The sequence below is a fragment of the Arvicola amphibius genome, chromosome 8, assembly GCF_903992535.2.
Source record: "Arvicola amphibius chromosome 8, mArvAmp1.2, whole genome shotgun sequence".
NCBI lineage: Eukaryota > Metazoa > Chordata > Mammalia > Rodentia > Cricetidae > Arvicola > Arvicola amphibius.
The window spans coordinates 62,473,862-62,487,467 of NC_052054.1; the positions used below are offsets into that span (position 1 = coordinate 62,473,862).

The 13,606-nt window shown below is 37.5% G+C and overlaps 1 protein-coding gene across 1 annotated transcript; it reads left to right on the top strand.

The window, feature by feature from the left end:
- The first annotated feature begins 9,698 nt into the window (after positions 1-9,698).
- Positions 9,699-12,875, top strand: LOC119821734 (vomeronasal type-1 receptor 4-like). Its single transcript, XM_038340859.2, has 2 exons — positions 9,699-10,571; positions 12,747-12,875. The coding sequence occupies exons 1-2, from the start codon at positions 9,699-9,701 to the stop codon at positions 12,873-12,875; spliced, it is 1,002 nt and encodes a 333-aa protein (XP_038196787.2).
- Positions 12,876-13,606: the final 731 nt, after the last annotated feature.

Below are 13,606 nucleotides of genomic sequence, written 5' to 3' on the forward strand. Positions count from 1 at the left end.
TTCATAAAAGGAATTTGGCAATGACTCTTCTGTTTCTATATTATGAAATACCTTAAGGAGTATAGCTATTAGGTCTTCTTGGAAGTTCTAGTAGAATTCTGCATTGAAACCATCTGGTCCTGGGCTTTTTTTGGTAGGGAGGTTTTTGATAACAGTTTTTAATTCTTCACGACTAACAGGACTATTTAGATTGTTCACCTGTTCCTGGTTTAACTTTGGTATGTGGCACTTATCTAAAAAAATGTCCATTGCTTTTACATTTTCCAATTTTGTGGCATACAGGCTTGAAGTCGACCAATGGAATTGAATAGAAGATCCGGATCTTAACCTACAAACCTATGAATACCTGATTTTTGATAAAGGAGCTAAAAGTACACAATGGAAGAAAGAGGGCTTCTTCAACAAATGGTGCTGGCATAACTGGATGTCAACTTGTAGAAGAATGAAAGTAGACCCATATCTATCACCATGCACAAAACACAAGTCCAAATGGATTAAAGACCTCAATATTAATCAGAACACACTGAAACTAATAAAGGAGAAAGTGGGAAGTACTCTATAATGTAGAGGCACAGGAGATCACTTCCTACGTATAAGCCCAGCAGCACAGACATTAAGGGCAATATTGAATAAATGGGACCTCCTGAAGCTGAGCTGCTTCTGTAAAGCAAAGGACACTGTCACTACGACAAAAAGGCAGCCTACTGACTGGGAAAAGATCTTCACCAACCCCACAACAGACAAAGGTCTGATCTCCAAAATATATAAGGAACTCAAGAGACTAGACTTTAAAATGCTACTTTACCCAATTAAAAAATGGGGAGCTGGACTGAACAGAGAATTCTCAACAGAAGAAGTTCAAATGGCCAAAAGACACTTAAGGTCATGCTCAACCTCCTTAGCGATCAGGGAAATGCAAATCAAAACAACTTTGAGATATCATCTTACACCTGTCAGATTGGCTAAAATCAAAAACACCAATGATAACCTTTGCTGGAGAGGTTGTGGAGTAAGGGGTACACTCATCCATTGCTGGTGGGAATGCAAACTTGTGCAACCACTTTGGAAAGCAGTGTGGCGGGTTCTCAGGAAATTCGGGATCAACCTACCTCAGGACCCAGCAATTCCACTCTTGGGAATATACCCAAGAGATGCCCTATCAAATACAAAAGCATTTGTTCAACTATGATCATAGCAGCATTAGTTGTAATAGCCAGAATTTGCAAACAACCTAGATGCCCTTCAGTGGAAGAATGGATGAAGAAACTGTGGAGTATATACATATTAGAGTACTACTCAGTGATAAAAAACAATGACATCTTGAATTTTGCAGGCAAATGGATGGAAATAGAAAACACTATTCTAAGTGAGGTAACCCTGACCCAAAAAGATAAACATGGGATGTACTCACTCATAATTGGTTTCTAGCCATAAATAAGGACATGGAGCCTATAATTTGTGTTCCTAGAGAAGATAAATAAGAATGTGAACCCAAAGCAAAACAGATAGTTATCCTCCTGGATATTGGAAGTAGTCAAGATTGCTGGGCAAAATTGGGAACTTGTTGGTGGGATGGGATGGTGGTAAGGGGAGATGGGGAGAAAAAAGTGTGAAGGGGAAGATGGGGAGAGCTTGGGTGATCAAGATGGTTGGGATATAGGAAGGGTGGATATGGGAGTAGGGAAGTATATATCTTAATTAAGGGATCCATTTTAGGGTTGGCAAGAGACTTGACTCTAGAGGGGTTCCCAGGTGTCCAGGGAGATGCCCCCAGCTAGTTCCTTGGGCAGCTGAGGAGAGGGAGCCGGAAAAGGTCAGATCCTATAGTCATACTGATGAATATCTTGCATATCACCATAAACCTTCATTTGGCAATGGATGGAGATAGAGACAGAGCCATGCATTGGTGCACCGGACTGAGCTCCCAAGGTCCAAATGAGGAGCAGAAGGAGAGAGAACATGAGCAAGGAAGTCAGGACTGCTAGGGGTGCTCCCACCCACCAAGATGGTGGGGCTGATCTAATGCGAGCTCACCAATGCCAGCTAGACTGGGACTGAAAAATCATGGGACAGAACTGGACTCCCTGGATATGGCAGACAGTGAGGGATGCTGAAAAGCCAAGGACAATCGCACTGGATTTGGATCCTACTACACATACTGGCTTTGGGAGGGCCTAGCCTGTTTGAATCCTTACCTTCCTAGACCTGGATGGAGAGGGGAGGAACTTGGACTTCCCACAGGGCAGGGAATCCTTACTGCTCTCTGGACAGGAGAGGGAGGAGGAGTGGAGCAGGGAGGAGTGTAATGGGAGGCGGGGAGGAGGCAGAAATTTTTAATTAAAAAAAGAACCCAAGAAAACTACAAAAAAGATTTTTTTAAAAAGGCTGAGATTTACTTGTTCCTGTGTAAGAACAGAGCTGGAAGCTATGACCAATGCTCATAGTTAATGAAGGTTAAAAAGAAAAGAAAAAAATAAATTAAATAAAAAATTGAAAAGTCATAAAATCAAAGATGAAACGAAAGGACCTTGGCAGACATTAAATCGCAAGGACTCTTCAAACTTTATCTTATTTTTTGTAGGCACACCTCCTGTTAAATTGTCTACCCTTAAGAGAAGCTTGTTTTCCCAGTGTGAACCCATTGAAAAAAAACTAAATTTTAATTTGCAAGTGTTAATCAATTGAAGAAAGGCACTAAATATCAATAGAAAGGTTTGTCTACTTCATTCTCAGTTCTAGGAATTCATCTGATTCCAACCCTTAGAGGACCTGTTTGTACTGTAATAGACTGTATTTTCATGTATGTCTGTCCTATTGTGATTAGAAGGCCTTGTATCCTACCTTAATATATCCACTCTGTCTCTTAAAAACTTTATGCCTCTTTTTGTGTAGGGTTTCATGAGCCTTGAGAGAAGGAATCTGATGAAGCCATCCTGTTTCAGGATGAGTGTTCCAAAGTCTCTCACTCACTAAATTTTGTTTGTTATGTCTGGACTTACTATTGTCTGTTATAAAAGGAAGTTTCTTTGATAATGGCTGTGTAAGACAATGTTTACTGAATATAACAGAATGTCGTTAGGAATCATTTTATTTTTACATTTATTTAGTAAAACAATATTATTGTTCTTTCCCTAGGTCCATGGGCTTCATTCTAGTCTCAGGTTCTTGGTCACCCAGGCAGTGTGGTATATGGATTCCACTTCAAGAGGTATACTTTAAGTCAAGTCAGATATTGTGTAGTTACTCCCAAAGCTTTGTGTCACTATTGCGTTATCATAACTTGAAGGCAGGATACTATTGCATATTGATATATACAATGTCATTTTATACTGAAGTAGAAGGCCTGGCATTCACTTTTCTACTTTGATAATGTGCAGAGGGTACCACTTCACAGAGATAAAAGCTCTAGGTATGAACAAGCTTGACTTTTGCATGATCAGTGATTGTGTATGTGTTTTGTTCAGCAACAGCACCTCTTACAGTTTGTAGAGAGCAATCTATAGTCTTGGCAAAAGCTTTGTTTGTGTATTCCTGTGGCAACCAGTTAGCTAACAGCTCAATTAGATGTATTACATTTCTGGCATTAGAAGCTTCATTTGGCGACATGAGATGTCTGGTTGTAACTATGTCTCCATTATTATACTGTGATTTCATTTAGGGGACCTTCATACATTAAATGTTTCAGGAAATTTTTACTAAATTAAGTTTCTATACTTCCCCTCAAATATTTGTTAATATTAGATGTCTCACCATGTATTCCCTTCCTTGCTCCCCTCTTCTCTCTCACTCACCATTTGCAATTCCTTTTCAAGCTTTCCCCTATGCCTTTTACATTAGTAGCTATTCAAAATTCCTTTCCCAGGAAAATAAATCTGTCCACCCTAAGTCACTTTCTCTCCACTTATCCTCTCTGATTCAATATACTATTTCTTGGTTATAATAGATCTAAGATGTAATATACATGTATAAGCAAAATATGTACCTTATTTGTCATTCTACGTCAGGAGTATATCACAGAGCAATTTTTCTCTTCAAATCACATCCATTTTTCTGAGAACTTCATGATTTATTCAGTAAAATTTCCTGACTGGAAAAACCTGTTGGTAAATAAACAATGGGTCTCTTACAGGGTTGTCCTGGGGCTGTGTCCCTACTCCTGCCCCTCATTGCCTTTCCCTATCAGTTGACATGACTTTGAAAACACACAATTTTCAGTGAGTTTTCCATCCCTTAAGAATAGCACCTCTAGTCATGTCCAAATGTAAGATGTCTAACACTTATCTCTTCCTTCCTAAATCTTAGTTTGGTGATTTGAGATTGCAAAGTCAGTCTCTGCATCTCAGGCTGTAAAGACTGACCATACTAGTGCCTTGATGATCCTCATTCAACACATTTACTGAATATAAGATATTACAGCATTTATATATGCTTAATTTTATGTATTAAGGTGAGTATGGAAGCAAGTTTTGTCCAAAATTATTTTGAGGTGTGAGGATAATCTTCAGAGGTCTAGGTCTCTTCTTGTTCTTCTTCAACAGAAGGTCTCTGTACTCACCTGTTACTGTGTTCTCCATTGCTTTTCTGCCAACTAATAGACATCTGTAAATCACCTGCTTCCCCTAACCCTTTTATCAGTATCTTGACTTGATTCCTTACATCTACCTAGAACTCTAGGCTGCAGGAGGAAAGATACTATCTTCCAGGGTGTTTGCTGTGTGAATTCTTCTGGCTGAACTGGTCCAAAGAAACTGATGGCAATTATAGGATGACAATTATTGAATGGCAACTCTGAATCCCAGTGTCTCCAATTCTATGAAATGCCTCACTTTGGTCAACTAGTATTTCTTGCAACATCACAACACTCACCATGCTTACAAATCAGCAACAGCTCACAGTGAATATGTTTATTCCAGAAACATCCTGGCATGGACATAGATGTTGCAGGGCTTTAATTTATAAACACTGAAGACTTCTTAATTCCCTGCAACAACCTATCAGTGTTCGATGTCTTTTCTACTAAGCTGCTATTTTTTTTTACTGAGGTGTACATTAGTGGTGGAGCAAGCAATTAGAGGAAATAACTTTCATTCATCTTATACAGCTCTGTTGCCTGCATTCTGTTCTACCTCTCTTATCCCTCAGCTAATTTTAACCACTCCTCCTTCACTAGGATGTGCCTATGATTTCTCTGTGATACCAACTTATTCTAGTGAATTACAGAATCTCAATGTGACAATGAGTTCTCTGTGATACTAGCTTATTCTAGTGAATTGCAGAATCTCAAGGTGTTCTTGGAACTAAGTACCACGTATAGGCAAAAAGTGATGTTGGTGAGTGTGGGCTGATCTTTCTAATATTTCTGCTGTCTAGAACCCTCAAATGAGCATGTGTTTTGGAAGAAGAATAGTGTTAAAATTTCAGATATTTATGTTCTGTTTGCTAAATCATGAACGTTCTTTATTTTTTAATTGCTATAAATTGTTCTGTTCCATTCAATTCTTTTTTTTTTCTTTTTTTTTTTTTTCTTTTTTTCTAGTAATATTTTTTTTTCTCATGGTTTATTTTTTTTTATATTTAAAAATTTCCATCTCCTTCCCTCCTCCTCCCCCCTCCCTCCCCTCCTTCTCCCCTTTCTCTCCCCTCCTTCTCCCCCTTCCCTCCCCTCCCCTCCACCCATACCTCCCCTCCCTCCCTCTCAAGGCCAAGGAGCCATCAGGGTTCCCCACTCTATGCTAAGACCAAGATCCTCCCAACTCCCCCCAGGTCCAGGAAGGTGATCGACCAAGCTGAGAAGGCTCCCACAGAACCCGTCCATGAAGAAGAATCAGAGCCCAGAGCCATTGTCCTTTGCTTCTCAGTCAGCCCCCGCTGTTGGCCACACTCAGAGAGACGGGTTTGGTCGCATGATCCATCAGTCCCATTCCAACTGGAGTTGGTGATCTCCCATTAGTTCTGTCCCACCGTCTCCATGAGTGAACGCACCCCTCTCGTTCCTGACTTTCTCCCTCATGTTCTCGCTCCTTCTGCTCCTCATCGGGACCTTGGGAGCTCAGTCCAGTGCTCCAATGTGGGGCTCAGTCACCTTCCCCATCTGTCGCCAGCTGGAGGTTCCCTCACGGTCCTGACTTTCTTTCTCATGTTCTCTCTCCTTCTGCTCCTCATCAGGACCTTGGGAGCTCAGTCCGGTGCTCCAAGGTGGGGCTCTGTCATTTTCTTCATCTATCGTCAGGTGGAGGTTCTATGGTGATATGCAAGAAATTCATCAGTATGGCTATAGGAACTGGCCTTTTCAGGCTCCCTCTCCTCAGCTGCCCAAGGAACTAACTGGGGGCGTCTCCCTGGAAACCTGGGAACCCCTCTAGGGTCAAGTCTCTTGACAACCCTCAGGTAGCTCCTTAAATTCAGATATATGCTTCACTGCTCTAGAACAAGAAGATATCCTGAACTCATGTGATATTCAATGAATAAAGGTGAATTGATTTATAAGGAAGTATTATATTAACTCTTTCAAAGAATAGGACAGGGTTCAGTAAACCTATTGCTTTGGGGTTAATGTTTATAACTTACTATCATACTTTTTAAGTGTGATTTCTACTTAATTTTTTAGTTGAATTCTTTCTTTTCTTTTTTTCCTCTTCTCATCTAGATTTGACTTTGAAATATGGTCTTTCTAAATATAAAGGTATAACCTCACTGAACTTATTATATAGACCACACTGGTCTTAAACTTACAGAGATCTGTCTGAATCTGTCTTTTAGTCTGGGATTAAAAAAATAGCACCACAAGATATGGTATTGAGTTCTAATTAACATTATGATATGATTTTCCTTTACTGATACTTCATTACATAATTATGAGTTGCTGACAAACTTTGCTCAGCTGAGTGCTGTAAAATTGGGCAGCTGTAGGACACAACACATAATTAACTTGGCTTTTAGAGCAAGAACCCAGAAAGGGATGAAGTCTAGTGGTGCACAAACTTTTTTGCAAAAATATGACTTTTTTATTTATTACAACTTTCACTTCCTCCCATTTACATCCCACTCCCCCAACTCCCCCTCCTCCTCCCTATCCAGTCCTAAGAGCAGTCAGGGTTCCCTGCCCTGTAAGAAGTCAAAGGTCCGCCCCGCTCCATCCAAGTCTAGGAAGGTAAGCATCCAAACAGACTAGGCTCCGTCAAAGCCAGTCCATGCAGTAGAATCAAAACCCAGTGTCATTATCCTTGGCTTCTCAGTCAGCCACATTCAGAGAGTCCGGTTTGATCACATGCTTGTTCAGTCCCAGTCCAGCTGGACTTGGTGAGCTCCCATTAGATCATTCACACCATCTCCATGGGTGGGTGCATCCCTCGCAGTCCTGACTTCCTTGCTCATCTTCTCCCTCCTTCTGCTCTTCATTTGGGCCTTGGGAGCTCAGTCTAGTGCTCCAATGTGGGTCTCTGTCTCTATCTCCATCCATTGCCAGATGAAGGTTCTATGGTGATATGCAGTGTGGCTATTGGAAAATGTGAAAGAAATGGACATTTTTTTAGATAAGTACCATATACCAAAATTAAATCAAGACCAGATGAATAATTTAAATAGACCTGTACATCGCAAGGAATTAGAAGCTGTCATCAGAAACCTCCCTACCAAAAAAAGTCCTGGACCAGATGATTTCAATGCAGAATCCTACCAGAACTCCCAAGAAGAGCTAATACCTATACTCCTTAATGTGCTTCACAAAATAGAAACAGAAGAGTCATTGCCAAACTCCTTTTATGAAGCTACAGTTACCTTGATACCAAAACCACACAAAAACTTAACCAAGAAAGAGAATTACAGACCAATCTCACTCATGAACATTGATGCAAAAATTCTCAATAAAATACTGACAAACCGAATCTAAGAACACATCCAAGAATATGACATATTAAACATTGTTGCTCCCTGCAACTTTCCTCCTCCTCAGCCTTCAAGGATAATGAAAAGGTAAGGGCTCTCCCAAGTATTCAATCCCTCTAGAGACAGGAAACTTATGATTGTTTTGCCAGTTAGCAATGGGAGAAATTTTTCAGAAATCCTCTTCCCAAAGCCAGCACTGTCATTTTCACTTAATATTGTAGTTCAGAAGGGATATAAGGTCACAGAGACATAGACCTTTATCTATGTGCTGATGCCTTCCTCATACACAATGCTTCCTGTCAGGATGTCAGGAGCTTCACACTGAGTCAGGATACCTGAGCAAGAAGGAGGTAAGTAAACATTTGTATTTCAGATTTGAAAACAGACCAAAAAATAAGGGAAGTTTTCTAAGTGCTCAAATAGGGAGAATGAAATCTTGGGGGAAAACAGACATACAGCAAATACAGTCAATGGAGAGAAAGACATTCTGTACTCTGATAAGGGAAACTGAAGAGAGCTATTTCCTGAGTTTATGCACATAGCTAATTTAATCAATGGAAATTTTACTGAGACCACGTTTTGAAGATTTTAAGTCAATTTGAAATCTTATATCAAATGTAATTAAGGGTTATAGTAGTTAGGCCAATATTATTTCCCTGTAAGCATATTTGATGTAAATCATAGATAACTGTTTGTTATGACTATCATAGCTGCCAGATAAATGGTTTCTTGTTTATACTAATGATTGCAATAGAACTACAAGAATCATCGAACTCTGAAGTGAAGCTAATTTTCTAGAATAAAGAACATTGTGATGTACCACAGAATTCATGTCTGAGCCATAAACTCCATGAGGGTGAGTTACAATGGTGTCAAATATTCAATTGCCTTTTCTAAGACTCTGTGTATTCTGATGAATGTATTCTTTACACCTATTTCTCTATTCAGTGGAAAAAAGAATATTATAAAATGTAAAGTTCACCAAAATCTTATGAAAGATTCATTGACTACCATGTTGTTATAATTGTAGCATCATTGTTAATATATTGGGATTAATCATGTTTGATGTCAGTGTGTGGTTCTATAACATTTATCTTAGAAAAATAGAACCATCCCTTCAGACATACTCAAGGTACCTTTCTCCCAACTCACTTTTTTTTCAATGGTAAATAATTTTTAAAATTTTTTGTACATATTATTTGAGAGTTTGTGAAAGGGATCATTGATTAGTAGTAACCTTCAAAATAAAATTATAAAGTTTGTTGTTAAAATCTTATGATTCTTAAGTTTTATGATAGGTAATGTAAAATTTATTGCATAGGAATAGAGAAATGACAACATTGCTCTGATAATAATTTCATTATTTATGCTAAAATTTCAGATTAGATATGTACTCAGCATGAATTTATTTCCTGATTTAATGTAGATGGTGATGGAAGCCTATTCTTTTCTGATGTGAATTGTTATCAAAATTTATCCTGGAAATGGACAATTTAGTGTGCTTTTTATTTGCAGTGACTCATCATTGATTTCTCCTGGTAACAATGCTGTTCTATAAATGCTGTATATTGTAAGAATACATACATATATTCATATGTATGTGTTTTCCAAGAATGCAAATATTTCTTGAAATCTAGAATGGTTATCAAAATATATGTTATTTGAGGAGGTATGTTAGTATGTTGCACACATCTGCTTTAGTTTCTTAATATCAAGTAATTCTCCGGTTCCTTCATCCCTTAAAACAAATTCACCATTTTTCTCAGAAAAGTAAGTGTTGTTGTAATTTAAAGGAAAAGTTACTAAATATCAAAATGCATTCAAAGTATTTGGCAATAGGAATAATATTCTTATCACAAAATACAGTTGGAATTCTGGGAAATATCTCTTCGCTTTTCCACTATCTAGCTGTTTACTATAATGAACATATACTTAAGCCTTTAGATTTGATCCTCACCCATCTGTTCATAGCCAACTGCTTGATCATTCTTTCTAAAGGGGTGCCCCACACAATTGCAGCTTTTGGAATGAAAGTGTTTTTCAGTGATTTCATGTGTGAATTTCTTTTCTATATTCAAAGACTTGGCAGAAGCGTGTCCATGGGAACTACCTGTCTCTTGAGTGTTTATCAGGCCATCACCATCAGTCCCCAGAGATCCTTTTGGAAGAATTTTAAATTCAAATCTTCAAATTACATTACCCTCTCTATTTCCCTCTGCTGGGTCCTATATATCACCATAAATTTTATTATCCCTGTGTCTGGGATTATAAAAATGAGTCACAATAATATGACAGTAAAAAGAGATTTTCTATACTGCTCCACTTGGGGTCATGACAGAATTGCAGAATCACTGTACACAGCGCTGTTGGTATTTCCTGAAGTCTTGTTTTCTGTGCTCATCATCTGCTCCAGTGGCTCCACGATTGCCATTCTTTATAGACACAAGAAGCACATTCAATACATCCGCAGTGCTCATGTATCCCTCAGAATTTCCCCTGAGTCTAAAGCCACCCAGAGCATCCTATTCCTGGTGTCTTCTTATGTAGCTTTTTATACCCTCTCCTCCATATTACAAGGCTTAATTGCTGTTTTGTATAAACCCAACTGGTGGTTAATAAGCATCACAGCCATCATTTCTATGTGTTTTCCCACTTTGGGTCCTTTTGTTGTGAATCACGACTTCATTGTACTAAGATTCTGCATACTCTGGATAAGGTGTATAAACAACAAACAATTGCTTCATAAGTAAGTAGATTGCATGGGATTTTTGCCCCTTATTTGCCTGTTCATTCATTCATTTCCCTCAAAATTTGAACACAAATGTGATGAGGAAAGGCTCTTATCTGTCTAAGGGAAAGCCTCAATGGTATGTAGGGTGTCTTCTTACTTAAATTTTTTTATGCTCACAGCAGAACTGAATGAAGAAAGTTGCTTCTATAGTCTTGAAAAATGACATCAATGATTTCAAAATACAAATTGATGTAGATACATAATATTTTAGCATACCATGGAGATAAATGAGATACATACACACATACAACACACACACCACACACATATATATATACATATAAATGCAAACACACAAACATATATATACATATATTGGTATATATATTCAGTTTCAACATTAATCTTTTCATTTGTAACCATTTGAGTAAATTTAAGGATACAGTTTTTAGTGAAATAGCTCAGGCACACAAATACAACCATACAAGAGATGATCTCCCTTCATGTAAGTAATGTAAAGACTGAACAAAAAAAACTAAAAGTGTTTAAAACACTGAAAATTAAGTAGAAATGGATTACTAGGGGTATAATTTGAAGTATTTTTTAAAAAGGTACAAACTTAAAATGAAATGGTCAATATACATTTGATAAATTCTCAATGAATTAAAAATATTAGGAAACAATCTTTTAGTAATATTTTATAGAAATACAAAGCTGATAAATTTTGCAATTAAACTATATAGCATGAAATAAATGGTTAATAATTGATCTCTTAATTGAAATTAGGTAAGTCATTAGAACTGAAATGTTGTCAGAAGCATAATATTTATTATGTGAGATGATTTAAAAATGAAAGAAAAAATGACTCTCAACATTCTACTGCTTTTCTGCTCAGAATTTGTCAGAATACATCTACTCATGAGTCTGTTCAAAGCAACATTAATTATTATTTAATAAAGTGCAGTAGGATAATCACAGTTTATAGATGACTCAGACTATGAAGGACCTCAGTGGAAAGAAAAGAGAATTGGTGAGGTAGGGGTGAAGAGATTTTTGAGCAGTATATGTAAAGAATGTATGGAAGAAGAGAAAAAAGGATTAACGTAAAAAGTAATTTGCATGCAGTAAAATGTTTAAGTTCCCCAGACTAAATTCTTCATGAAATAGGTCAGAGAGGACAGGAAGTTAGAAAGGACGAAATTAGATTCTTAAGAAAACAACCAAATTGGAATATTGGTCCCAGTTAAAACAAAGGGTAAAATATCACTCAAACCATGAGTATACAGTCAAAGGATCCCTTAACAAATGAAGAGAATGAATTGTCTTTTGGGTCTTTCATAGAGAATTCAGCATTGTTAAATATCATTTAAAAGGTTAATGCTGTTGACCTATATGCTAGACAAACTGTATTGTTTAGTTTTGATTCAATTGGGATAAATTAGAGGGCAATTTGATCTTTGATTGGCAGTTATCAGTCAATTGCTGTTTGCCCTAAAAGCCTACGGAGGTATCATCCAACAGAATATTACCTATAAGAGGTTCTATAATTGGTGTATCCTAGGTGCTTTGGACATTTTACAGAAACATTGAGAAACTTCACATGAGATTCAAAGAGCACCAGTTTGGCTACTGGTAGCACCACAGAATTCCCGTTTGGAAATCCTGCTCAATCACAACTGCCTCAACCTGCAGCAGAGTGAGAAACTTCTTAAGCTACAAGCACCCAGTGACTTTTTGTATATGCTTCTACAGAATATATTTAATGATTTGAACACTTGTCAATTAAGTTTGTTAAGTTGTATGGGTGACAGAAAGGCTCATCATATTGTGATCCACACAAAATATTTTGATAAACAAAAATGTGGGTTGCTCTATGCAAGCTTTGTGATTGGTCTTATGTAAAACTTGTGGCTGGTCCATGTAGAGTGAACTTTTAATGGATCTGGAAGCAGGATAGATGCAAGGCTGTGATGCATAAAATTATGATCTATGTTTATAAGAATTTATCTTCCATTAAAACTATGAACATACTCTTTATGTTGCTAAGAGCAGAAAATTGTTTTATAAATGTTCTCATCTATCTGTGCTGTTTACTTTGAGTAGAATATGTTGACATGGTTATGTCCATAAGACACAGAAGTTCCTGGATCATTCTGTCACAGTGGCAGTTTTACTGGCAGAGGCATATGACAGAGAAACACCTAGAGTTGAAGAGTTCCTGGTGAATGAACAAGTAGCCCTAACTATAATAAAGTTGTGATAGTAAAGAAACAAGAGAACAATATGAGAATAGTGGAACATCCCAGAAATATTTCCAGTTAAGAAACAGATTCCTTCAAATGTCCTTCAAGTCTTATCACCCACTTTGTCCCCTTTGGTTCCACCTTTGACAGTTTTATAACATTGCTAAATAGTACCATCCACTCATGTAATTACAATTTAAATATGAGTTTGGTTCATAGTCCTGTTTCAAAGCACATTAGTAAAGAAAAAGGACTTGTTAGGTCATGGAAGAAGGAAAGTGGCATATGCAGAGTCTTGTAATAATTTAATGACAGATAATTTAATAAGATGTGCAGTTTCTCCTTATTTGTTTTTATTTTGAAGAATCCTTTTGAAGAATGAAAACTTTTGTCAACTTCAGTGATTCTCTTCTCGACCATATTCCTTGTCTTGAACACCACATTTCTCTCCTAAATTTATATGCTGTTCTTTAATATTTAAAACTACTGAGTCCATTTGTGGTTGCCAGTATGTGCATGAGTGCATGACACTTTACAGGGTAATATTTAGCCTTCCATGATCCCCTTCTCCATGCATTTTATTTTGTTTGGCTGGATCTTATGCAAAAGGTTAAATTTACAGTCAGTTCATGTGTACAAGAGTCTTAAAATGTCCCTTGACTATACTTAGCCACTGGTGTCCAGTAACTTGGAACTAACTATTTTTGTTTTCCGCTTTTGAGGTTGATCCTGAGGCTTTGGTGAAAGA

Bases quoted from the DNA above. Each gene is read 5' to 3' on its own strand.
- LOC119821734 (XM_038340859.2), top strand. From the start codon at position 9,699: ATGCATTCAAAGTATTTGGCAATAGGAATAATATTCTTATCACAAAAT. The intron at 10,572-12,746 runs GTACTAAGATTC...TATGTCCATAAG, and splicing joins TTGTGAATCACGACTTCATT to ACACAGAAGTTCCTGGATCA.